The sequence below is a fragment of the Balearica regulorum genome, chromosome Z (genome assembly GCF_011004875.1).
Source record: "Balearica regulorum gibbericeps isolate bBalReg1 chromosome Z, bBalReg1.pri, whole genome shotgun sequence".
NCBI classification, from domain to species: domain Eukaryota; kingdom Metazoa; phylum Chordata; class Aves; order Gruiformes; family Gruidae; genus Balearica; species Balearica regulorum.
This window is the reverse complement of record NC_046220.1, coordinates 72,177,256-72,202,298: the sequence shown is the minus strand read 5'-3', so window position 1 is coordinate 72,202,298 and position 25,043 is coordinate 72,177,256. Positions and strand designations below refer to the sequence as shown.

Sequence of the window (25,043 nt, the reverse complement as noted above, 5' to 3'; positions counted from 1 at the left end):
GGTGTACAAGACTGGGGAGTTTCCTAGTGATGTCCTTAACACTGGCCCCCAGGAGGCAGCAGACTTCTCTGGTCTATCTAGATTTGAGCAGAGTATATAATATAATGTCCTTTATTGAATTTTAAGTAATAAGAATCAGGAGAGGCTGTGACCTGTCAAAAAGACTGCAAGGTAGATAAGTAGCTGGCTAAAGCAACATCAGTTTAGAAGTGAAAGGGGAATTCCCAAGTTTATCTGTCTGGGATTACTAGCAGTGTTCTGCAGGCATAGGTCATGGGACTGATCCTGCTCATTACTTGGGTCAGGAGTCTGGTGCAAGAGTTGGGTCTATACTGACGTCATCTGAAGTTGTACTAAACTGAGTGGTGCTACTAACACTGAGGAGAATCAGGTCATTACACAAGAAGAATGAGAAGACTTTGTCTATTGGAGTGATAGAAGTAAACCAAAGTTTAATAACAAAATCATATACTTAAAGCTAAGAACAAGAATTTTTGCTTTGAGCCAGGGAGACAGTAGCTATGAGTCACTAACATGACATACACATGTGAAAAGCACATGTGATTTGAGTGCACAGTAGGCAAGTGATTTTTAGGCGATGCAGGAAAATAATTTGTGCAGAGCACTGATAAGAGCTCATTTAGAGCATTGTGTGCAGTTCTAGTCAACTGTGTTGAGTGACCATGAATTTAAAGTGACACAGGTACAAGTGAAGTCTTCTAGTATGAGTAGAAGTACTTCTTGGCTTCTGAAAGAACACTAAAAGAGCTTGCCTTGTCTGACTTAATAAAGTGGAGATGAAAGAGGCTATGACAAGGTCTGTAAGTATCAAAGAAGAATGATTATCTATTAAAAAAATAAAAGATTGAAATCAAATGGGTAGAAATAGGTTGTGAGTACATTTAAAGTGGGAATTAGTCAAAAATTTATATTCATTTATATTCATTCATTTTCAATAAGGATTTTCCAAAGAGGATAGAGGAAGAAAGAGATCAGTAAGGTTTCCTATGCTACTTGAGCAATTAGTGAAAGAGACTTAATTACAGGAGAGGGTAGATTCTGATGTTAGGAAAGAAATCTGTGAGACAGAGAATACTAACTGTACTGGAAAGATGCTTGGTCAGCATGTCTGGTCACACTGAGGGTTAAATCTCAGACTGGTAGGTTTCCTCAGGCCTATCCTCTACTGTTTGGAGGAGCAAGAGTAATAACTCTAGTAAATCTGCGTGTCTTCATAAACATATTGATGATTCAGGGCATGAATTAGATGTAAGGTGTGGCATTGGAAATAAGTCCACAAGGGCATTTTGCTGAAGATAATGACTCTTCCAGGTTCTTTACTAACCACATACCATCAATCAGCTGATGTTATATACATTATTCTGATATTCATGCTGGTTTTGAATTCTTTAAAATCAGTTTGAAAACATACCACAAACAATTATGAAAAAAAACATTGTCAAGGGGACACCATTATGCCATTGGCTAACAAAGATAGATAATTCGTGCTGTGATGATGGCCCCAGACAAATAAAAGATGGACCACACCCACTGCTTCAGCTCATCTCTTCTATGATGTTTATTGGTTTATTACTTTGTTTTGATTAGCAATTATTTAAGCTGCAAAGTGCTTTTAAATCATGGCGTTCCATTGCTCTTGCGTAGCTAGCTGGCCAACAGAAGCTGTGATTTGTAGAATTGGTTTGGAATCCATTATTGTTCTCTAAAAAAGGAGAATAAATAGTAAAGAAGTGATAGAAGATAGTAGCTACGACATACATATTGGTCAATGTTTAAGTGAAATAGTACTCTCATGGCTTACCAAGAACATGATTTCACAGTGTCTCAAATATGACTGTAATATAAAATAATTCTAATGAAGAACGAATCAAAACACGTACTGTGATTTTCAGAAGACTTAAGTATTTGACTTCTGCTGGAGGAGTGAGTACTTAACATGTCTGATGTATCAGGAACCAAAGTTAGGTTAATTTTTTTAAAACAGTTTTTATTGTGCCATACTTGAGGAAACATATTTGACTATGTATGTACCATGAATAATCATGGTATTTGCTGTCATGGCTGAATACAAACATGTCAATGATATAGTGCAGGAATAAAATTAAGCTGCTTATGATTTTTTTTAATTTTTTTTTTTAGATAAGACCAGCTTTACTGGATCAAGCAAAGGCTAACTTGTTACCCTGTATTTAACAAGAGGGAGATAGCACTGATCTAGGGAATGTCCACAAGTAACGAAACACATAGAAATGCTTCCACAGAATACTTTCCCATCCTGCCAAAATTGGTGCTTCAGCGACTTCTTGAGCAAGCATAATTATCTACATGTTTGAGAACCTTTCATTAGTTTGTGCTGAGGTTTTTAAAGTATGTATTTACTGGGTATGCCCATATTTATTTAATAAACATATTTATTGGGTACGCCTATGGTGTGAAGGACCAATCTTCAGTTTGTTTTGAATCTGCCACTTGCTAGCCTGGAGATGCAGTGCTGTAGGAAGCAGTTTGTAAGTCTCCAATGTAGGGCTAGATGGCCCATGAGTGCTGCTATATCCTGCTGGCCATGCTTTCTTCAGGGTGCTTCACAAGTAGAATATTAGATGTAGATGAACTACTGAAGCTGAGAGAGGGCAGGCATAGAATAAATCTTCTGATACATATTTAACATTCAGGTAGAGGTCATGTTGTGAGACTTGCCATCAGGATGTTTCAGTGGGGAAACATTCAAAATCCTTTCCCTATCTTGCCACTTCTTTTCTTCTTGTGGTCTCCCAGAAGAGAAGGAACATGGCAGCATGTCAAGCATAAAACCCAAACTCTTCCTCCTGGGCCTGAGAACTCTTACTGCATGGCATGCAAGCTTCTTGTTCTCAGCAGCTGAAGAAAGTTGAGACCACCTTGCCATCCTCAAATACAGTACTTTGCAGTATTATATTAAAAATAAAAAAAACCTGGCAAACCCATGTAGCTAAACATTTTCTTAAACTATTTTTTTTCCAGGCTAAAAGTTTCAAAACTGCTGTAACAGTAGCTTTGTTTGATTTAAGCACTCTACTTACCAAGTAATAGAATTCAGACTCCCAAACTGTCTTTTTATTTTGTTTCTGGAAAATATGTCTCTTTCCCTCTCCCTAAGATGTAAGTTTTTTGATGGAGACTGGATTTTAAGAGTTGGATTTTTAGTCTGTTCTTAACCAGAAGTCCATTTTACTCTTGAAGTTTTGTGATATAACATTGCTTGTCAAGACATTCAAATACAAATCTAAACATTCACAAATTTGAGCTACAAGGTGGCTGTTTTTAAAAGCTATATCAAGTCACAGATTTAAATGAAACTTGTAAGTGGATTTAGCCATCACTTCTTCAACTGTATCACTGAAATGCCCCAAATATTGGCTGACCATTTACTCTAAATAGAAATAACACATTAGTACTTAGAGAGGCTGCTTACCTGTTTTTGAGCAGCACAACTATTTTGCTTCTCCGCAGGGCCGTTTTTCAATGCTTTCTCCCTGGCATGGTCTGCCATCAGCTTCTGGTGTAGGATTATTACACTGGCGAGTTCGAGTGCTTTCTCCATTGATGCAGGTGGACCAGGCACTCCAACAGCTCCAGCCTCCATCTGTGGCAACTGGTATTAAGACACCATACTAGGATTAGTCCAGCATCTCTCTGTCTTCTGTGCAGTGACAGAAAGATTAATTAGGGCTTTTTACTTGGCACTTTTGAGGGTCGAAAAGGGAGACCATGATTAAATTCTTACATTGTCAGTTATGGCGACTCTGCAGATCATTGCAGCCTCCAGTGTACAACCCATCACGCAGATTTGGCTTTTGAAAATGCCCTTGCCAGTGGCACTGCTTAAGAGCCCAGGTGTTTCAACTTTTTTGTCACCTTAGGAGGCTGCCTGAGTATCAAGTTCTAAGGCCCATTTTGGACACCTGTGCTTTAAAAACTTGGCCACAGAGAATGAATTTAGTGCACAATAAATTTTTTGCATCATCAGTTGTGGAACTGCATTCATCTTCCTCTTCCCCTTTTTGGATCAATCTAATATTAAGCTAGCACCATAATTATGAAATGTGATCATGTGTTTGAAAACACAGTGCTTTTGCAGGAAACTGCAAAAAACAAAATAGCTTATGACGTGGTGAGATTGCTTTTGCCTGAAATCAGTTTTACTGTTACTGCATCATGCTTCAATAATTCTCCTGTTTACTTAAATGAACTTGGGATATCATTCCAAGACACAACAATGCCCATGGGACAATGAAGACTAGAGCGCCCTCTTTTTGGCAAGAAGCCAGTAACTTTAACTTCCACGCCATATATCCATGACATTTGACAGCAGTAGGTATAAGGGAGTACTATGATATCCTTCTGTCCTTATGAAGGCTCATTTTGTCAGGATATTGTTCACAATAACAAATATGCTCATTTTAGTCTGTCTGGAGTATTCACCAACCTTTAACTAATGTAGATTTGGGAATCTGACAAGCAATTCCCTTAAAGTAGCTTGAGCACATGCATGTACAGGCTCCATCTACCAGCACAAGGGTGCCTCCATTTTTGCAGGGTTCACATTTGCACACACTGTATTCGGTAATGTAGTCTTCAACTGCTCTTTCCAAGTTTTGTCTCTTTAAATACGCGTTTCTCATCTTAACTGGAACAAGTGTATGTATTGGAGAAGGCTGCAGAAGAAAAAAGCCCATGCATAACAGACTTTTCCAAAGTTCTGAATCCTTTTGATACACCCATCATGACAGTAAGCATCTAGGAAACTGTCAAGATGAAGAAAATAACTAAAAGTTCATGATAAACTTGGAGTCTCACCTCCATTTTAGAACAAAAACTTTCAAACTGTAAGAGCCGTGGCTTTGAAGAAGTTGTACTTACCCGTTGCTGTATCACTACTGGAGCATCAACCAAAGACTTAGCCCACTGTATGTAATCCTCTACATCAACCATTTTGGATCCTCGCAGCAACATTTCTTTTATTTTAACTGAAAAGTCAATCTTTCCTCCATCAACTAAGGAAATGACATCATCAATGATAGCATCATCCTTAAGTTCTGCTGCAGAAAGAGAGGATGAAGAAGAAAGACTAACACTTACGCATCTTGAAGAACAGTTGTCCTTTTAGCTCAACTAGTCCATCTCTATAAAATCACCTTAGAGACAAGAACCCTTCACTCACTGGTTGTGGTGAATTCAAACTTTCTTTGCTCTTATGTGGGAGGAAATCTTCTATTTTGCAATTAAATTAGAAAACCCTATATCTAAAAGGAGAAGAAGGGGTAGGACAAAATGAAAGACATTATGGAGATCATAGCCATTTGATAACAAGCCAAACATAATATGAGTAATGCTACTGTATCACCTGAGCTCAACCAGAAAAGGGCAGCAATTGGAATAGTAGGAGCTTCTGCTTCATAACTAAAATACAAGAGAATAATTGTCTCTTCTGTGCTCAGTAGTAAATCTGCTTGCCTTTTGCAATTCTTAGGTCATGTGATAAAATAGTCATCTGCAGACACACAAAGGAGTAGAGAGGAACGATGACGGGCAGGGGAACACAGATAACCTAATCAGAGAAAGGGAGCCCCTGCCTTGACTCTTCCCAGGCCTGTCACAGCGGAGCCATTAGCTCCATAGGATGGGGCTGAGGATAAGTCAGCCACAAGCTGAGTCAATGAAAAGGCTCTCTGGATGTAAAAAAGAGCATTTTGGGATTGCAAAAGTTTAAATACTTAGTATTAAGGGGAGTATATCTAGGGGAGTGTCATTGAAGAGGTAAGGGGGGATCAAGGGACAAGCATGGGAAAATAAAGAGATAAAGGCTTGTCTGCCATGTACTGTCATTGATCTTTACAGTGTGTCCTGGCTAACCAATAAATTCCATTTCTAACTGTTTTCCTGTGTGAGAGGACTCTATTCTGTGTGTATGCACAGCAACCAGAGTTGGACAATGGCTGATAGGGACCTGGTGTTTGTGGTGCCAATAACTGGAGCGAGTGAGGATACATATGTCACTGTGTGATCACTAGGAAATATCAAGCCAGACTAGCAGGTGAATAGGGTAAGTGGCTTGGGAGCCAAGTATTAACGTAGCTGTTAGTCTGGCCTAGATATGAGCATTTCTCTAGAGTGAGACAACTGGAGAAGCTAGCTACTGGAGTGACCAGGGGTTCCTGGCCAAATACTGGACAGATCCTAAGGTCCTGGGCTTGACTGAGACCTGTTTGCATGTGAGTGTGTATCTGTGTGAGGTAACTAGAGAGAAGAGGAGCCAAGGGCCGTGTGTGTGTGTGTGTGTGTGTGTTGGTGTGCATCAGGGAGTCAGTACCAGCAATGGGAGTGGAGCTGTGGTCCTTGGGGTGTTATGTATCTGGGTGACAGCAACTGGGGAGACTAACGCTCCATTTGCTGGTTCAATTGAATGTCTAAGGTCAGCTGCTGAAAGGATTTTTATTGGCTATATATATATATTGAGGAGGGGCTAAAATACCAGAGGGTTGTGCTGTCTAGGGAGAGCATCTGCTGTAGACTCCTCTGCAGGGGAGTTGGACAAGATGACCTCCAGAGAACCCTTCCGACTTCAACCATTCTGTGATATTTCCCTCTGACAGACTTTCACCCTGTTCAGATGGAGAGGAGAACAGGATGAAGCCACTGGTGTTGTGTTTGCCTGAGTGCTGTGCTTCTGTATATATTGATTTGTGTAGCCAGAAAATGTGTATGTATGTACGTATGTATGTGTTATATAAGTGTGTTTGTGTGTGTGCCTACTGGGAACACAAGCTCAGTCTGGCTTGATGTGGGAGTATGGAAGTACGTCAGCCTCACTTCTACTGGTCTACCGGATTTGTCCTTTCCCTAACAGCAATAACTATATTCATAGCATCAGAATAATTTTTGTTGGAAAAGACCTTTAAGATCATCAAGTCCAACCGTTAACCTAACATTGCCAAGTCCACCACTAAACCATGTCCCTAAGCACCACATCAATGTGTGTTTTAAATACCTCCACAGGGATTGTGACTCATCTACTTCCTTGAGCAGCCTGTTCCAGTGCTTGACAACCCTTTTGGTGAAAAAATTTTTCCTAATATGCAGTCTAAACCTCCCCTGGCGCAACTTGAAGCCATTTCTTCTTGTCATATCACTTGTTGCTTGGGAGAAGAGACTAACACCCACTTGGCTACAGCCTCCTTTCTGGTAGTTGTAGAGAGTGAGAAGGTCTCCCCTCAGCCTCCTTTTCTCCAGACCAAACAACCCCAGTTCCCTCAGCTGCTCCTCATCAGACTTGTGCTCCAGACCCTTCACAAGCTTCATTGCCCTTCTCTGGACATGCTCCAGCACCTCAATGTCTTTCTTGTAGTGAGAGGCCCAACACTGAACACAGTATAAAAGGGGAAGTAATTGGTATAATCTTTCCTTAAGCAAAAGTTATAATGTAAAATAAGGATATACTTACAGTTTTCCTTCACATGAATCTTTTCACATTTACCACTATCAATATCAACATTTGCATGTAAGTTTTCATATGCAATATTGGCATTTAAGTGATAGCCGAGGCATTTTTTCACATCTTCTACAGTGACACCTGGAAGTGGAAATAATTAGGTGATTAGAGGGATTGAATGACCATAAATAATGTGATATTATTATTCTTGGAGAACAAATTTCAGGGTGTTTGAAATGATTACGGTTTTCTTCTTCCCATTTATCTTCTGCTTTTTCCTCTTCCATGAAATGAATGTGAGGATGATTGCACTTGAAGTGCCTGCACAGAGGCAGATGAGATCTACAATGATTAGGAAAATACCAAACCCCTCCAAAACCCGATTTCTATTTTTCTTAGTCTATCTGAAAGCTGATGTCTGTTAAGGGATGACTCTTTTCATATATTCTATTGGATTTATCTTTCTCAGCTGCTTATCATTTGCTCTTTCTATGCTAAATTGCTAAATTATTCAGTCCTCCCAGTCTCTGTCTCCCAACCTCAAACATGTTTCTCCACTCCTCTCCCCCATAAAGTTAATTAATGCCACTAATCTTTTACAAGTACTCTACACCCATAAGTTCCAATCCTCCTCTATCATCTGCTGCTTCCAACACCTCCTTTCTTTTTATTTAACTCAAACATATAATCTGGAACTTCATTTTTGTGTTCAGAAAGAATTTTGCTTAAGATTTTTACTTAAAAAAAATCCAGCACACACAATCTCCAGGTGCTGATCAGAATAATACTGGGATATGTTAAGTGACATCTTTGCCCCACATCCCTTTGCATAGTCTGAACATCTGATAGTCATATTGTTGGTGGTGCTGCATGCAGCAGGTACTTATTTTCTGATCTCCAAAATCAGCACGAAAATTGCCTTTTCTAACTTTATTCCAGAATGATCACTTAACCCATCACAAAACCACATATATCTGAACTGCACATGAGGGAGGATTAAATTACTACTTTCCTATCTCAACCAGAGCAAGACAAAATTCCAGTCTGAATGTTAAATTCTATAAAAACAGTTTCAACACACTCAAGTCACTGTGTGATTTCTAGGAAGTTTGGGTTGGTTTTTGTTTTGTTTTTTGGTTTGTTGGTTTTTTTTTTGCCACCACCGTACTCTTAGAGATCAACTAGCAAAATGGATTTAAGGTTTAGGCAGATTTTCTAGGCATTGGGGATCTCTTGTGAATCATGTCACACCAACTAGTATCACTAATATTTTGAAGAGGTTCATTTAAGAATTTTTTTTCTCAGTTACAGACTTCAAATAATTCTGGAAGTTACAAAGACTGACTCTCATCTCTGCTGAACAAATGTAATTCTGTAATGTCACTGGTGTGCCACAAGCAGCAGACACTGAACTGCACTGTTCTCAGAAGTGCTGCATATACACAAATCTATTCTCATAATCTCTTTGCATGACTGAAGACTTGGTGATAGTCTGCATACCATAGCAAGGCCAACAGAATGCATACCTATTCGAGACATAGCGTAATTATCCAGCACGTACACAAGTTCATATTTTCCTCCTACAGTTCCAGAGACCGCATAGTGAGTTCCATAATCTTCTAGGAATTTGAAATACTCCCCCTTATCATACTGAGCAGGCAGGAAGTTTAGATCATCAAGGAAACTATCTGTGAGACGGACATCACGACTCCGCATTTGGAATCTTCCCAGCTGAATCTTTCCTTTTACATGCAGAAAGGTTTGGTTCTGAATGCAGGGAGAAGAATGCAGATGAGGGTGCCATTCTGGTATACAGCACAGCAGGAAAATCTGTTCTATTCTACTTATAAAGAAACTGCAGCACTTTTAAACATGGTATTCAACCTAGCGTTTTGGAACAGGGACAAACTTGTTTAATTCTACTTAAAAGTTCTCCAATTCAAACTGAGGGAGCAGCAAGAGATTTAGATAATTTCAGTTCTTCAAGTTTTGCAGAATTCTTCCTTTAGTAATTTCAGCCAGCCCTTTGTGATCTATTTGACAATTGTACTCTTTAAGTACAATATGTACTGAAAGTGCCTTTCTGACTTTCATAACATCGAAAAGTAATTTCATATGGCTCATCAGATAACAGAAGCTGCCCACTGAGGTCAGCTGAAGTTTTGTCTTTGCTTATAGTCAGAGAAGAACTAAGTTCTCTCTTTTTTTGGATCATTTCTCTGTTATTCTCAGACTGTCAGAAGGAAGGGCACAGCTCCAAAAAACCCCAGAAAACCAAAATAAAACCCAGAAAGCCAAAATTAAAACCAGAAAACCAAAATAACATCATAAAATGAAAATTAATCAAGAAAAAATCCCTTTGAGGCATTTGACCCATACATACATTCAAACTCCAGGTTTAGTGACTGATATTTTCATAAATTACACTGCAGTTGGTTTTATATCACAATCTAAAGTAGGATCTAGCTGCTGCCTGTAACACATGACATCTTGTGAAATAGTTGCACTTAAGACTCTAAGCAAACACATGCCTTCCAAACCCCATTATGATCTGCAACACTTATGTGACTCCCTTAAAGTAATGTCTAACAGGAGGTACATAAAAGGGATTTAGCAACTGACCATCACAGTAGCTGGCACCATTTAAAGGATCTTAAACTGCTGACTCAGATACTGCTTAGGACTGGCAGAAATCTTCAGACATCTAAATCTCTGGGAGGAGATTTTCCTAGGTGCAAATATTCCTGCCATCCAGCATGTACAAAATCCTTACTCTCCTGTTATCCCCTGGGGTATCCCCCAGGCTGATCCTGGATTTAACTTGCAGGTGAGCCTTGGAGGGTTCTTGACCATGGACTGCCACTCCACTAACCTGCAGCAACATGAGTTTATGGTGATAGACCTCTGCCAGTGACAAATGATGACTCATTTTCTGAACTCATCTCTGAGCAAGAATTTGAGGCCAAAACTCATATTCCAAGCCACTAGACTATAAGCAGCCTGTAATATACCCTGAGCTACAGAACTTGATCTTTTGCGTCTGTGGAGATGAATGTTTTGAGATTTAAATGGTTCGTTTCCGTCCCAAGAAAACTCATACCAATACAAAGTCAGTGCTGTATGTCAGCTTTTCTTTACAGTACACACCTTTCTCTTCAGCATTATTTTAATTAATCAGTTATAAAAGTAATCTTATTTTTCCCTTATATCCATTTGATCTCCAGAGCTCTGAAGGGGTCCTAGACAACAAGGCTGATAAAACATGTGAAAGATTGAATTAGTTGAGGCAGATATATTCTTCCTTGCATGTGGCGCATTTCAGCAGTAGGGAGTTGATATACCTTGTACATGATGGCATATTGCAATCACAGACTTTTGTGTACATGGTGGGACAGGGTATATGACCTGGTTGGTTAATTCCACTAGCACCCAGCTGCTGGATTAGGCCATAGTGTCTAGCATGTCTAGTATCATTTTTTGTGGTCTCTGTCTCTTTGACTTCACTAGACGCTCAGGCTACTTCTTCACTAGCAAATAAAATGGGATAGGGTCTTTCCTCTGTCTCTAATGGCAGGTAGGGTTGTATGGCTTGTGTACAACTCCAGAATAGGCTTACCTTCTACAGACTGCCTATGGGGAACATTCCCTTCAAACATGCTGTGGGGGACCACAGGATCAGCATTGCTTATGAGAGCACTAGAGCTGGCACAGACCAAAATCATGGCAGTGTGCTAGTAAAATTACGGATTATCATGTGCCAGTGCTAATGCCCATGCTTCTTAGCCCAGGCTAGTTTATTAGTACAGTGTCCTGGTTTCAGCTGAGAGGATTGATTTTTCTTCATAGCAGCTAGTGTGGGGATACGTTTTGGATTTGTGCTGGAGACAGCATTGATAATACAGAGATGTTTTGTTCTATGGACTTACTGTTGAGCAGTGTTTACACGGGGCCAAGGCCTTTTCTGCTTCTTGCACTGCCCTGCCAGCGGGATGGCTGGGGGGGCACGAGAAGTTGGGAGGAGACATAGACAGGACAGGTGACCCAAACTGACCAAAGGGATATTCCATACTATATGACATCATGCTCATTTTATAAGGATCTTGGAGGAAGAGAGGGGGGCTGCGGCAGCGTTCGGAGCGATGGCGTTTGTCTTCCCAAGTAACTGTTACGCGTGACAGAGCCCTGCTTTCCTGGGGTTGGCTGAACACCTGCCTGCCCATGGGAAGTGGGGAATGAATTCCTTGCCTTGCTTTGCTTGTGCGCGCGGCTTTTGCTTTACCTATTAAACTGTCTTTATCTCAACCCACAAGTTTTCTCACTTTAACTTTTCTAATTCTCTTCCCCATCCTGATGGGGGCGGGGGGAGTGAACGAGCGGCTGCGTGGTACTCAGCTGCCCGCTGGGGTAAAACCATGACATACAGACATACCTGAAAGGCTGAGATCTGACTTTTCAGTTATTATTCTACGTGTCTATTTTGTGTTTACCTACCTACTGTAGGCCTACTCAGTGGCAATTTTTATCCTAGGACTTGACCTAATTTGGCCACACTGCACTAGGTCAGAGCTGCTTTCTAATCAAGATGAGATCAGAGATCTCTGGCCCTCTCTAAGATCAAGCCCTTGTTGAAGATGAGGGTGGTTGCTAGTCAAGGGTAGACAGCAGGAAAATGAAGCTACATTTGGTTACTCTTTGGTCATGTCTGAAATCTTAACCCAAGTATTGCCAGTATTTAATTTTTGTGAATAAATTACAGGAACGCAGCAGGTAACTAGAATACTTAGAAAGATTAATACTGTGTTATTCTAACACTGTAAATTTTACTGTTTGTACAATAATTACATTAAACTCTTTAGCTTGATTAAACTTACCCTTTCTGTGGAGCTTTTCAGGATAGAACTTAAACTTGAATTCTTGCTATAGTGATACTTGAAATTTCCTTCTGAACCATTTTTGTTACTTCCTTCAGTAGGTGTGTATTTCAGAGACAGGTCAACATTAAAGTGTTTTTGTTTTTCTATGTAAACCTCTCGTACCATTTTTACACGATCATGGTAGGACACAGATGTGAAGGTTTTGTCTGCTTTTGTCTTAGGAAAGATAATGAAAAGTTTGTATGAGAAAACAAAAATGCCCTAATAGAAAAATCTATGTAGCACTTTAAAGTGGTATGTTTTGCATAGCTTAGGAATACATTTGCTTACATCTCTTTTTTTCTTTTAAAAGAAAACAATTGGAAATACCCTCTCCAAACCACCTCATCTAGATCAGTTCAGTGGTTCAAAACTAAACACAAAACTCCAGTGATAATATTTCAGTGAGTGTGAAATCTCAACATACAACACTGTCAAAGCAATTTATGTGTGTCAACAGTTCCTTTACATGTAAGGAGTAGTAGTCTCCAGCTCCTTCCTAGAATGCAGACAAGATTTGCTAATAGGTCCTGACATCTGAAATTAATCAAAACTATGATTTTGCTTTCTTTTCTTATAGCAGACAGTAGCTAATTCAGAATACCTGCTGTTTATTTTTATATACTTTAGCTGAACATAGAGTTTTAGTAACAGAAAATGGTTATGCATCAAAATCAAATATAAGCAATGATCTCAGGGTCAGATTTACTCACTTTGGGTAGGATCTGATTTAAATTGTCATTGTTCTATGAAGTTCCTACTTACAGTGATAGGCAAAGCATTTGGTAAGCAAAACACTTATATGATTTCTGAAATGCATCTGACATTGATGTTTCTAAGATCATCAACATTTTTGGTGTTCAAACATCACTGGAAGTCATTGTCTGAATCTCAAAAGCCTATTAGATTTTTTTTTCAGTGAGACAGAGAAAGTCATCACTGATTAGAAAACCCAAGCAGGACCAGAATATCATGGTATTATTCCTGCCTTTTTGTCAGTGTCTTTTGTGTGTCCTTGAAAAAGTAGTTTGATTGCTGCTCTACCCAGTAAAAGTATCTTCCTTTCTGTACATTTCCTGTTCATCTCATCCACGCATATTGTTAACATTCCAGAAAGATAGTTTCATTTATTAGGCACAGGTACAGTAGTGAACATGTGGGAATTTATCTGGTGCAACTGAGCTTAAGTGCTAAAGCAAATGATAACATAACCTGTTTCCCTCTGGACTTTATCAAAAGCTTGATGCTAAAAAGCAGCTGCTGCCTGACTCAAGAGATATGCAGACTCTTCCAAGAGGATGTCAGGATTCATTGTTCAGTTAAACACATCCTAACTTGCACAGAAGGACTTAGACTTACTTCATAAGTGAGAACACCCACGTTCCATGGCTTGCGGTAGTATGTTCGTGTGTTTCCATCACGCACCCTTTCACAAAGACCATTGAAAAAGTCATTGTCAAATGGGCTGGCCATTGGCTGCATCCCTAAAACATTGATTCTGCAAGAGAAATACAGGAGAGGTTACACTTCAAAAAAGGAGATGTCAGCACCCATAGCCTGTAGACAATAGTATTATGACTGGAAAAGTCAGATTCTGTAAGAGATGGAGACTGTAGCGGTAGAACTGGATCTTGGTTCATCCACAGCAGCTTACCTCATCTCTTGTGATTCTCTCATCTGTGTAATATAGTGATACATCTTTTATAAAGAACTTTAAGGGCCATGCATGAGAAATAAACAAATAAAAGCTAGATATTAAACATCAAACACAGTGAGAACCTTAGGAATAAAAGGAAGTAAAAAACATTTCTTCTTGACCAATGTGTTTGTGAGGAAGCATTCTTTATAGGTAGTTTTAACCTGTTTTTTCATAACTTATATTAGTCTGTTTTCTGGTAGGAACTTTAGTATCAAGTATGTAAAAGATCCATCAAGTCTGTAGAAGGAATATACAGTTACTCCTAGCGCTGTCTTTTTCCCAGAGTGTGACCTGGTGGAGTAATAGAATTCCCTGGAGCAGAGTAGACAAAATCTGCACCACTGCAAATCCAGAGAAGCAGGCATATTGGCTGTATAGCTCCATGCATCTACATACCTGACGTGGTTTAGCCCCAGCCGGCAGCTGAGCACCACACGCCACTTGCTCACCCCTCCCCTGGCGGGATGGGGAGGAGAACGGAAAAACAACGGCAAAGCCTCGAGGGTTGGGATAAGGGCAGTTTACTGGGACAGCAAGGGAGAGGGAACCAATCAACAGTGCTGATAACAAATATTAACAATGGGTGATAACAGAGAACAATTTACCGATCCGACCACCGACCCACCGGATGCTCAGCCCGTCCTGGAGCCACGCCAAACCCACCCCTGCCCGACTAGCCCCCTTTTATGGTGAGCATGACATCACAGGGTATGGAATAGCCCCTGGCCAGCTTGGCTCACCTGTCCTGGCTCCTGGTGACATTAACTCTATCCTTGCCAGAACCAGGACAGTACCAATTTACAAGAGATACTTCCAAAAATAAGTGCTCCTTGGAGGATTCTATATTTTTTGCCTTTCCATCTGCTTCATAGATTTGATTCTTTTCAGTATTTCCAATATTTATGCCTGATACATGTACATATACTTATCTGAGTGTAGAAAGTGGTTATCAATTTATCAAAGTTGTCAGTGTCAGTGCTGCACAGCTACACTACATTTTCTCATGGAAGATTTTAGTAATGCATTATAATAGAAATAATAAAAAACCTACTTCTGAAGATGTCTTAAGTACCTGGCCTACTTCCCCATGCAACAAGGACAGCATTTTTTGCTTTTGTGCAGTAATGCCATTATCAAAATGAAATGAAAAGGATGCATCCTTTTCATTTAAACACAAGGTGGTGCTGTAGTATAGGGTTTTTTAAAAAATTTGTTCCAGTTTGGATAGCTGCCTTCTAACTCTATTTGCAGATAAACAGTATGTCACACTTTCTTTTTGTTTGAAAAGAAAGAAATTCTGCAGGATATGAGAACAGAAAGATGAATTTTCAGCTTAGATTAATGAGGAAAACTCCGGTAAACAATGAAGATCTGGAGAATCTTCAGAGAATGCAATACTGGAAAAAAGCTGCAGGCAGAGTATTGCAGTAAGGCAGCCTGTTGTATAACTAATCAAGACACATTTTCTCCCTTTTAAACATGCATGTTAGTAAAGTAATTGGGAATGACTGATTTGTTATGAAATATCACTTGAAACCTATCTATATATCTATAAGCTTTACATTTAAATAATAAGTACTGTAAGTATATTCATGTAAGATATGATTCTGTGTAGTAACACAATGATTGATTTACACTGCCTGTATAAATACTTCATCCCCCCCCAAGTATACAAAATAAAACAGTAGTTAGTTGTTCCAAAAGCTATGTAACATTTTTGAATACAAAGGTGAACACGATTCAGATTCCACTTTTGGGAATGTCATTGTGCCCCAGTGTTTTCAGCTGGCTATGGAGACAATCCTAAACTCTTCACAAAGTCCAATACTACTTTTTCCTTTCTTACATACCCTTGCCCTGCAGTCCTCCCAACTTCAGACACATCGATATCATGGTTACGGCATGGTGATCGTGGGTCGGATTCACAGTTATCTTCATCAGAAAAGTCTCCACAGTCATTGTCCACATTACACACAAGTCGTCGCTTTATACATCGACCTGATCAAAGAATAAAACATTGAATGAATGCTTTTATTTTTTTTTCCCCAATATGGACTTTAAATGACACCCCCAGCTACTCTTTACTGAGATCTTCCTCTTCATACATTTCTATTATTGTCACAAGGAATTCACGTCCTACACCGTGCCTCCTTCAAATGAAAAAACCCCAACCATACTACTATATTTACTTATGAGTTTACTAGAATGGCTGAGAAAAGTGACTGACAGGAGAACTACTGTCATTTGCACAAAGTTGTTACTCCCTGTGATTGTTTCTATATTAATCTTTGAATATTAGTGGTTTTTTTTAAAAATTAATATTAAGAGAATAGGGAAAATATTAATTCAGCATCAACAAAGAATTATTTCTAAATTGTTTAAATTGTTGCTATTATTTGGACTGTATTATTTGGACTCTGTAGTGTCCAAAACTATAGTGATTTGTGTTCAAAAGCAATAGTGAAGTAGTAATTCTCCTAAGGTTGCATATCACAGCTTTTACAATGACAGGGTTTTTTCCTACAGGATTTAAAGACTTGAGGTAAATTTAGCCCTAGCATAATAAAACAACACTTGTTGATATCAACTGCCTCACCTATAAGTGCCACACAGTGGCTGTGAACTAGTAGTTAAAGACATACTTTCCAATTTTTCTTTCTTCACTTGCACTTCATAGCATTTGAGACAATGGCTCGGGACTCAAACTTCACTTACCATCTTTCCTTTTCTGTTTTGACTAGTTTTATTACCATTAACTTTTCCTATTTTATTTTGATTTATGATGACTCTTGAACATTAGATTCATTCATATGCCATGCATGTATCACTTTGCAAATTTACATCTTACTTTGGATCTAGAGGTATTCTAGATTTCCATGGTCTCCAGCTAGCATCTATCATACCACTATGGTCAGTAAACCTCCTTATCCATTTTGTTAAAATTCTTTCAGTCCTAGTTTTTCCCGTGATTTTTCATAAAACACAGTGATTCTGTAGCAGATGGGGCAGTTATGCTAGAAGAAAGGACACTCATAGTATGGTCAACTTTTAAGCGTGGAGTAGAAATTACAGGAGAAGAATTTAAACTAGACGCAAATTATAATGGGAGATGAGAGGAATGTACCCCTTCTCAAGCATTGTTCATGCTGTGGTTTTGGCACTGTGGCTTTACAATCCACCTGTCTGCAGGACTCTTTTTAAATCCTAGCAATAAGGCACTGCTTCAGGAAATCATCCTCAACTAGAAAAGCACTGAAGCATATCTCTTTTTGTGGATGTATTTTGTCTTCAATGGAAACTGATTTAATTTCTTCACAGAACTAAGTAAATATGGTTTCCTGAGTTATTGCATAACTTGCTATGACTTGAAAACAAAACCTACCAGAATTGCATTGAAAGTCAGTACCACAGTCTGGTTCTGGTTCTTCAGGACAGACTTGGCTGGATTTGCAGCTTTGTGTATCTCCTAAGGTCTCCAGGCATGGTGTTCCACCAAACTGTCCGAATCTTTCAATACGTCTAGAGCGAAACTTGAAGGATAAATAACACTATTAACATTGCTTAGAGAGAAAAAGAGAACTGCCAGAACTGAAGGATTTCCAGCTGAACTTAGAAGCATCTTTGGTGAAATTTTTGGTTGGTTGAAAATCCATAGGCACAGATCATGGTGTAAAAAAATAAACAGTAACATTGAATTAATAATAATGCCTTAGCAAGTATGTAGAGATGCTTATTTTTCAGTAGTTTATTTCACTATTTTCATTATTTTCAGTCTAGGGAGGAAATGCATCATACATATTTTGTATGCTTTCAAGTATTTCTTTTTTTTTTAAGTCTCATAAGAACTCCCCTAAGAAAATAAAAATCTGCTTTTTAAAAAAATTGGTTTTTATTTAAAAAGGGAAAATGTATTGAAAAGTAATGTTTTTAATAGAAACATCCACATGGACAAAGTGGATAATTTCTATCAACAAAGCATTCTGAATGAGAATGCTTGACCAGTTTTGTATATCTGGAGGTATTCTTCTCTTAGTCTTATGGCTTCATATCTGAAATTACAGGTTTCATTAAAGCATGAACATACAGTATTAAGAGTTGCAATCTGATATTTTCACATAACGGAAAAGCAGGCAGATGATGTCCCTTTGGTTGTAGCTTTGGAACAAAGACTTCCAACTATAGCTTACCCTTTGATAGGTGCATGGGTCGCAGGGCCCCCACGCACTCCAGCTGCTCAGCTTGCAATCTATTGGAGATGGAGCATTCAGTTCTCTTGTTCCTCTATGGAAAGCTTTTTCTGAAGACCTGTCAAACAAAGCATTCCAGTACAGTCCTGGGCAGTGTGCTAAAATCACGTGTGAATTTGTATTTAGACCACAGACCAACATTTTGGAAGCATCTTCAAGCTCTTTTCTGCTTCACTTTCATAACAGTACTTGGTACTTAGATGTATAAACAGCTGCCTAATCTTAAATTCTCAGTGGTTTAAAATTACCTTAAAAACACTTTGAAGACTTAATAAGCGAGGTCTTTTTCCCTTTTTTAGATCTTTGTGTGTACTCATGCTCTTTTGGTGGGTCATGTTATTGAAGAGAGTCAAATAATAATACACAGAGAACATCTGCAGTTCCCCTGTTCAGGCAGTGGCTGTGTTCCCCATGCTTAAAGCTGAAGACAAAGGCATGGCAGCACATCTCAAATAGATGTACCACTTCAGTACATCTCTTTGTGATTTTTTAGCTTATTAACTTTAATGGGGTTGCCCTTAAGCCTCGATAAAAGTTTAAATGCTTTCCTGAGTTGAAAGAAGGCTCACAAAAAAAAGAATTATTTTCTAATAAGCTAACTTATATAGTTGGAAAAAACAGACAAGTGTTTAGCTATCTAAGTATTCTTCAGTTTGCCAAGTTGAATACTTCACCAGCTAGGCCGGTATTTTCTATAGCAACTCTTCATTTTGGTGTTCAGTTTTAAATACCATGAAGGTCCTGGCTCTCAGTAAGTGAAAGGCCATCACTTTATAGAAATTGAGTTTCTTTAAAGCACCTGCAGTTAGACATTAAAAACTGATGCACTGTAGGATGACTTGTTAATTTTAAAAAACAAGGCCAGTAGTTTACTGGTGATGTTATCTTCATAGGTAACAATGCTGGAAAGCAGAGGAATGGAGGAGCATTGAAGTCTAACTTGCCTGGTTCATTCTCTATAATTTATTCTGATTTGGCCTTACTCGCTGAGCATTCACCCACTGTGAAGCAATTCTCCCTGTGCACCTCTCCAGGTTAATGCTGTTGCCTCTGCTCTACAACAGGACTTTTCTGAGCCCATCCGGTTGGCAGACCTGCAGCTCCTGCGGGGTGATGTATGGGCTTTTGTTGTGGGCAGGGCCTTGCCCTCCAACTCTTTGACCCCCTTCCCTCATACAAATATGTTGGGAGTACAAACAAATGTAACCTGATTCCACAAGATTGAGAAATCTGCAGTTTGGACGAGGAAGATATACCAGTTGGTTCAGCTTTCTGGTGCCATTTAGTGTATGTTCAGGTTACATATGTAGTAAGTTGTTATTGAGACGCTAAATCAACCTGTCTCTTTCCAGCTATTGAATCTTAAACAGCTCAGGAATCACAGGGTTGTTGTGCAACCTATCATACACTCAGCTGACCTTGACTGGCTCCGACGCCTCAGACTTTCCGCTGTCACACACACCAGCAGTAAACACTCAGCACAGCTGCTGCTGCAAGTATCTGTATCACGCACTCCCACTGTCTTGCCTGCTGCTCCTAAACAACTCTCTTCCCAGCAGTCTCCTGACCTCAAGCTAGGGCCTCCAGTAAATGGATCCTTGGCTGAGGATCTTGCTTTTAACAGGTGGGATTATGAAAACAAGGAAAGAGCAAAAAGCACAAATATGCCAAATATCTATGGAGAACAGAAGTGAGCTAAAGAATTAAGAATTCTCTCCGTGCAGTAGGGACCTCCCAAACTCTTAGCTGGTAGGGAAGTGTGAAGCTTTGCTGTGTGCCTGGCACCAGGAATTAGAGTACCTGAGGGAGGATGCAGATCCAACCTTGTGAAAAGTCCCTTTTACACAGAATTCCCTTTCACTGATTCATGGACTCTGAGCACCTAAATCAATAACCCACTTGTTAGCAGCTGAAATCATTGGGCACTTGGAAGATGGCATTGAATACCTGCTTTTTCTTACACTTCTACTTGAGCATCTTTTAATGATCACTATCAGGAATAGGGTAACGGATCAGCTGTTCTCTTTGTTCTGACCCAGGAAGACTGTGATTAGATTTGTCATGGTACTTGTAATCTGAGCCTTTTCTTCTACTTTCATATACCCACTTAGAGGCCAGCTTTCTTTCTCCAGTGCTGTTGAGATTTACAGATCCCAAAACACTCTGCAAGGTGTGTGTATTTCAAATACTGACTAAGCATGCATGCTTACATACATCAGAATGATATTCAGCCTGGGAACTGATACAGGTTTTTGAAATTATAATTCTACCTGAAGTTGCACTGCAGTGACACTTACCCTGTATTAGATTAAGGTATATAACTCAAAAAATAGAAAGAAAAAGAAAGAAGTATACAGCATCTCTTAGAAACTTCTGCAGAAAAAGGCTGCTTCCTACAAAATAGTTATATAAAAGATGGAGGCACCATGCAGAAGTTGCTTCAGGGGAAATGCCATCTGTATATATTAAAAAACCACCCAACTTTACCATGAGAACAATTAAACATTGGAATAGGTTACCCAGGGAAATGTCAGAATGTCCCTCACTGGAAATATTCAAGACTGCTTGACAGGATCCCTGGGTAACGTAAGCTAAGGTCCTGCTTTGAACAGAACATTGTAATTTTCAATGTATTCCACAGTTCTATGAAATTCTGGAAAGTTGTAATATATTTGAAGTTTGATGCAGCCCTCCAGCCTCTTCACAAATAATTCCTTCACCTGTAATCAGCTCATCTTACAAATACTCCAGCAATACTACAATTTACTGTAACTTCATAATAAGCAGGCAATGCTTTGAAAAGTTTCTGCACAGTATTCTATTAAATATTTTTCCACCATTCAGCATGACAGTAACATCAACTGAGGGAAGAAATGAAAATCTACTGGTCTGGCAAATGGATGAGAATCAGCTTGTTCCTTCCTGTATCTGCAAAGATGCCTGCATATATGACCTTTCCATCTCCTTACTGATGTAGGATTGTAAACCTCTGAGTAACAACATCTATTCTGGCATCTTGGGTTGAAGACTGACAGGTTGTCCTTAACAATAGTAGGAGTGGGAACCCTTAGATACTAGACCTTAAAGATATGTTGAGGCACCTAATAGGATTTCTAAAGATGGATGTCTTATTCCTAGCAATTATCAGGTATTTAGGTACTATAGAAGTTTACACTGAAATGCATTTCAGAACTTTTAAATTATTGTCTTAAAAATGCAGCCAAAATCCCTTGCATGAATGAACCATGAAGAGCAGTCTCTAGGAGGAGTGCCTAAAGGAGTGATCAGACTCAAGCTTGTACAAATCCATAAGTCTCCCAAAGGTTCTTTAGTCATTAAGTCTAAAATAAAAATCCCAGGCAGGAAAGGCTGAGTTGAACTTCTAATACAAATGTAAATCTTGCCATCAACTGTCTGCAAAATAGAGTTTATGGTAGTCTTTGAGCTGACTTTCAGGTGGCGCAGGTTTTCACATAAACCCAACTGAGCAATTTCTGCAAGAATATTCATTGAGTGATGCACACATACCCCTGGCCCCCCTCCAGGATAGTGTACAAAGTTCACATGATTTGTTGCAGATCCAGCTTTAGGGTTTTGGATTTACTTGAGGTTAGAGAAGAAAAAAAAAAAATCATAAAAAGCTCATTGTAAATGAGTCTAATGAACAACAATGCATCCACTATCCAGACTGAGCTGGAGATTCAAAGGGACACATATGGAAAGAACATTTTATTCAACATCATTGTTTAGAAAAACCGAAGATATTAGGAAAATTGACAGGCTTGTTACTTCCACATTAAACTCAGGGGGGAAAGGGTTACTGAAAAACCATGCTGAAACAGGAGATACTAAGTCACACAATTTAAATAGGAGAGGAGGTAAAAGGAGTTCAACTACTGAAGAATGCCACTGAAGGTGGCATTTGGGAGCAAGAACTTCAGAGACAAGTGTGGAAATCAAAATACCTTCTTTGCTATCCATTATTGGGGAGGTTTGAGGGACAGAAGAGTCCTCTTTGGAAAGGAAAAGCCATTTCACAATCAGTACACAACATTGCTTGCACCTTGTCTTGGATTGCATAATACATTCTGTACACAGGCCACACAGCTTCGGTGATGTGTTGTTGATCCATATTTCAAAATACAGAGCTCTTCAGTTCATCAGTTACAAAACTGATGACTCCAGAAAAAGTCTTAGTTTGACAGTTAGCACTGACCAAGAGAGAAGGCACAGGTCTTTTGAATTTGGAGATATCACATGAGGGCATAATTTTGCCAGCTGTAATTGCTAGCACCATCACAAAGCTGCACAGCCTTTGGTATGATGTGAAGTCAAGCTGCTGGCCTATGTTGCCTGCTGTGGATGCTCTGTAATAATCATATCTTCTGGCTGGACTGTTTCTAACTGAGTATATAAAACCTGTGTTTTAACTTGATCTGAATGCCAAAATAATAACAACCATTAAAACAGAAGGAGAGAGGGAATCAGCAATCTTTATAGTTTTGAAGGCGGCTCTTCAAAGTCTATTCAGGTATTTCAAGCAATATTAGTAGCAGCCAACTTCAGGCCTAGGCACATGTGCAAGAGGCAATACTTGCTGTTCAGATAGTTTTCACATGTCATCACGAAATGCTTCACATACTGTAATTTAAGTCTTAAAACAGATGGATACCAATTTATTCTATAGAAATCTATACATATCTCTATTATGAGACTCTCATTCTTTCACTACTTTGTACTGACATTCTCATTTCTAATTCTTTGGAAACATAGCCTTTAGTTCTCCTTCTAGTGATACTTCTAGTGAAAAACCAAAGGCTATGTTTCCAAAGAATTAGAAATAGGCAGTCTAGGAGACTTTAACGATAAATAGAAGTGCTGTCAGCATAAAATTGTGCATCTTCAGAAAGAAACAGATTGAGATTAGATTATATTTTCACACTCAGCATGCAATAGAAAAGTTGCCTAAGCTCCACCTCCTTGCGAGAAAGTGGCGTCAACTGCTATCAGTCACCTTTATTGTGACACATACATCCAAAATAAATGGATAAACCATTTCTATTTGACTCCTTGAAATATAGCAAGAACTATTTTCCTTTTTCATTGAAAATCTGAGGAAACTACCATTAGAAATGCCTGCATTGGAGGTTTATGCTCTGGTATTGGAGAAACGGAACAGTATAGACACATGCAGAATGCCAAGGACACTTACCTTCTGCTTTCCCCCAAAACTGAGGCAGCCATCTCTAAGATGCATAGTATGAATATAAGCTGCAGGATGACATGCATGCTTCTCATTTTGTAGCTGAATAGACCAAGAATTGCAAGGACTGAATTTGTAATTTCTTTATTTGTTCCTTTTGTTATTTATTACCAAGAGAACAAACAAAAAGCAGTGCTTACTGAAAAATGCCAGTTACTGGCCAAAACTGCATTACGGTAAGTGTTCTAAAGTCCACTTTTTTGAAAATTCCATTTTTTCCTATGTGGACACTGGGAAATAATGTAGTTTCAAGATTAAAACCAAACCATTTTTGTTTTCTAGTGCCTTTTAAATATGGGACAGACATTTTCTATTTAATTACAGAACAGTTAACTGCCTAGTAAAAAAGCTGTCATAGCAGTGACTCATGTCAGGAACAGATAGTTCCTAAAGCAGAGCTGTTTACAAGAGCTAGTTCAGTGTCTAACATCTTGGAATCCTTAGTTGGAATATCGGAGGAATAAAGTCCAAAGATCCCTTTTTCCTCCTCCCTCAGCTAATATGAATCACAGAACAGTTTGGGTTGGAAGGGACCTCAAAGATCACCTAGTTCCAAGCCCCCTGCCATGGGCAGGGACACCCTCCACTAGACCAGGTTGCCCAAAGCCCCATCCAACCTGGCCTTGAACACTTCCAGGGATGGGGCATCCACAACCTCTCTGGGCAACCTGTGCCAGTGCCTCACCACCCTCATGGTGAAGATTGTTTTTCCTTATATCTAATCTCCATCTACCCTTCTTCAGCTTAAGGCCATTGCCGCTTCTCCTATCACTACATGCCCTTGTAAACAGTTCCTCTGAAAGAAAAATACACAACGTTTTTGTGGTTTTGAAGGAGCCTAGAATTCTTCTAGCATTCACTCTGTCACCAAAACCCAAACCACAAGCTAGCTCTTTGGAAGGGCATTCCTATTCAGTAGTTTGCTGTAATCCAGATTTAAGGCATCATGTGTTGGACACAGTCACAAGACAGAAGTAATTCATAAATAACCTGCTGTTTAGTAGTTAAGAATTAAGTACGTGTATGCAATCTTAATATATCTTAAATAATCTTAAAATAATCATCTGGTATAAGGATATTGCAAATTGCCACAGGTAAGTAAAAACTTTACTTTTTCTGTCCCTCCCTTTTTGTGGCAGGGAGAGGGGAGGGTGTGGAATAGGACAGGCAATTTTTTCCCTTATTCAGTCCTTAACTTGAAATATTTTCATTGTGAGGAGCTTAAATCTGATGCAGCCTCAGTCCAGCTCGATGAGTCCAGTTGCACTAACTCATTTGTTGAGCAAGAATGCAAGACAGAGACACTTGTAATATTGTATTTTTTCATTGTATCTTCTTCAATTGATGCTATATACATATGCTTTAAGACAAATACTAAATCAGAGTAAACAGATATTCAAACTAAGCTAGCAGACTAGCAAGCAGAGAGATT

General features: G+C 39.1%; 1 protein-coding gene across 1 annotated transcript; it reads right to left on the bottom strand.

The window, feature by feature from the left end:
• Positions 1-1,555: 1,555 nt before the first annotated feature.
• C9 (complement C9) lies at positions 1,556-23,666 on the bottom strand. Its single transcript, XM_075740452.1, has 12 exons — positions 23,561-23,666; positions 18,289-18,406; positions 17,484-17,631; positions 15,952-16,099; positions 13,762-13,900; positions 12,361-12,579; positions 9,016-9,256; positions 7,502-7,630; positions 4,921-5,099; positions 4,487-4,715; positions 3,473-3,652; positions 1,556-1,723 (listed from the first exon to the last, which is right to left on the bottom strand). The coding sequence occupies exons 1-11, from the start codon at positions 23,644-23,646 to the stop codon at positions 3,492-3,494; spliced, it is 1,797 nt and encodes a 598-aa protein (XP_075596567.1). The 5' UTR covers positions 23,647-23,666; the 3' UTR covers positions 1,556-1,723; positions 3,473-3,491.
• Between the last annotated feature and the right edge of the window lie 1,377 nt (positions 23,667-25,043).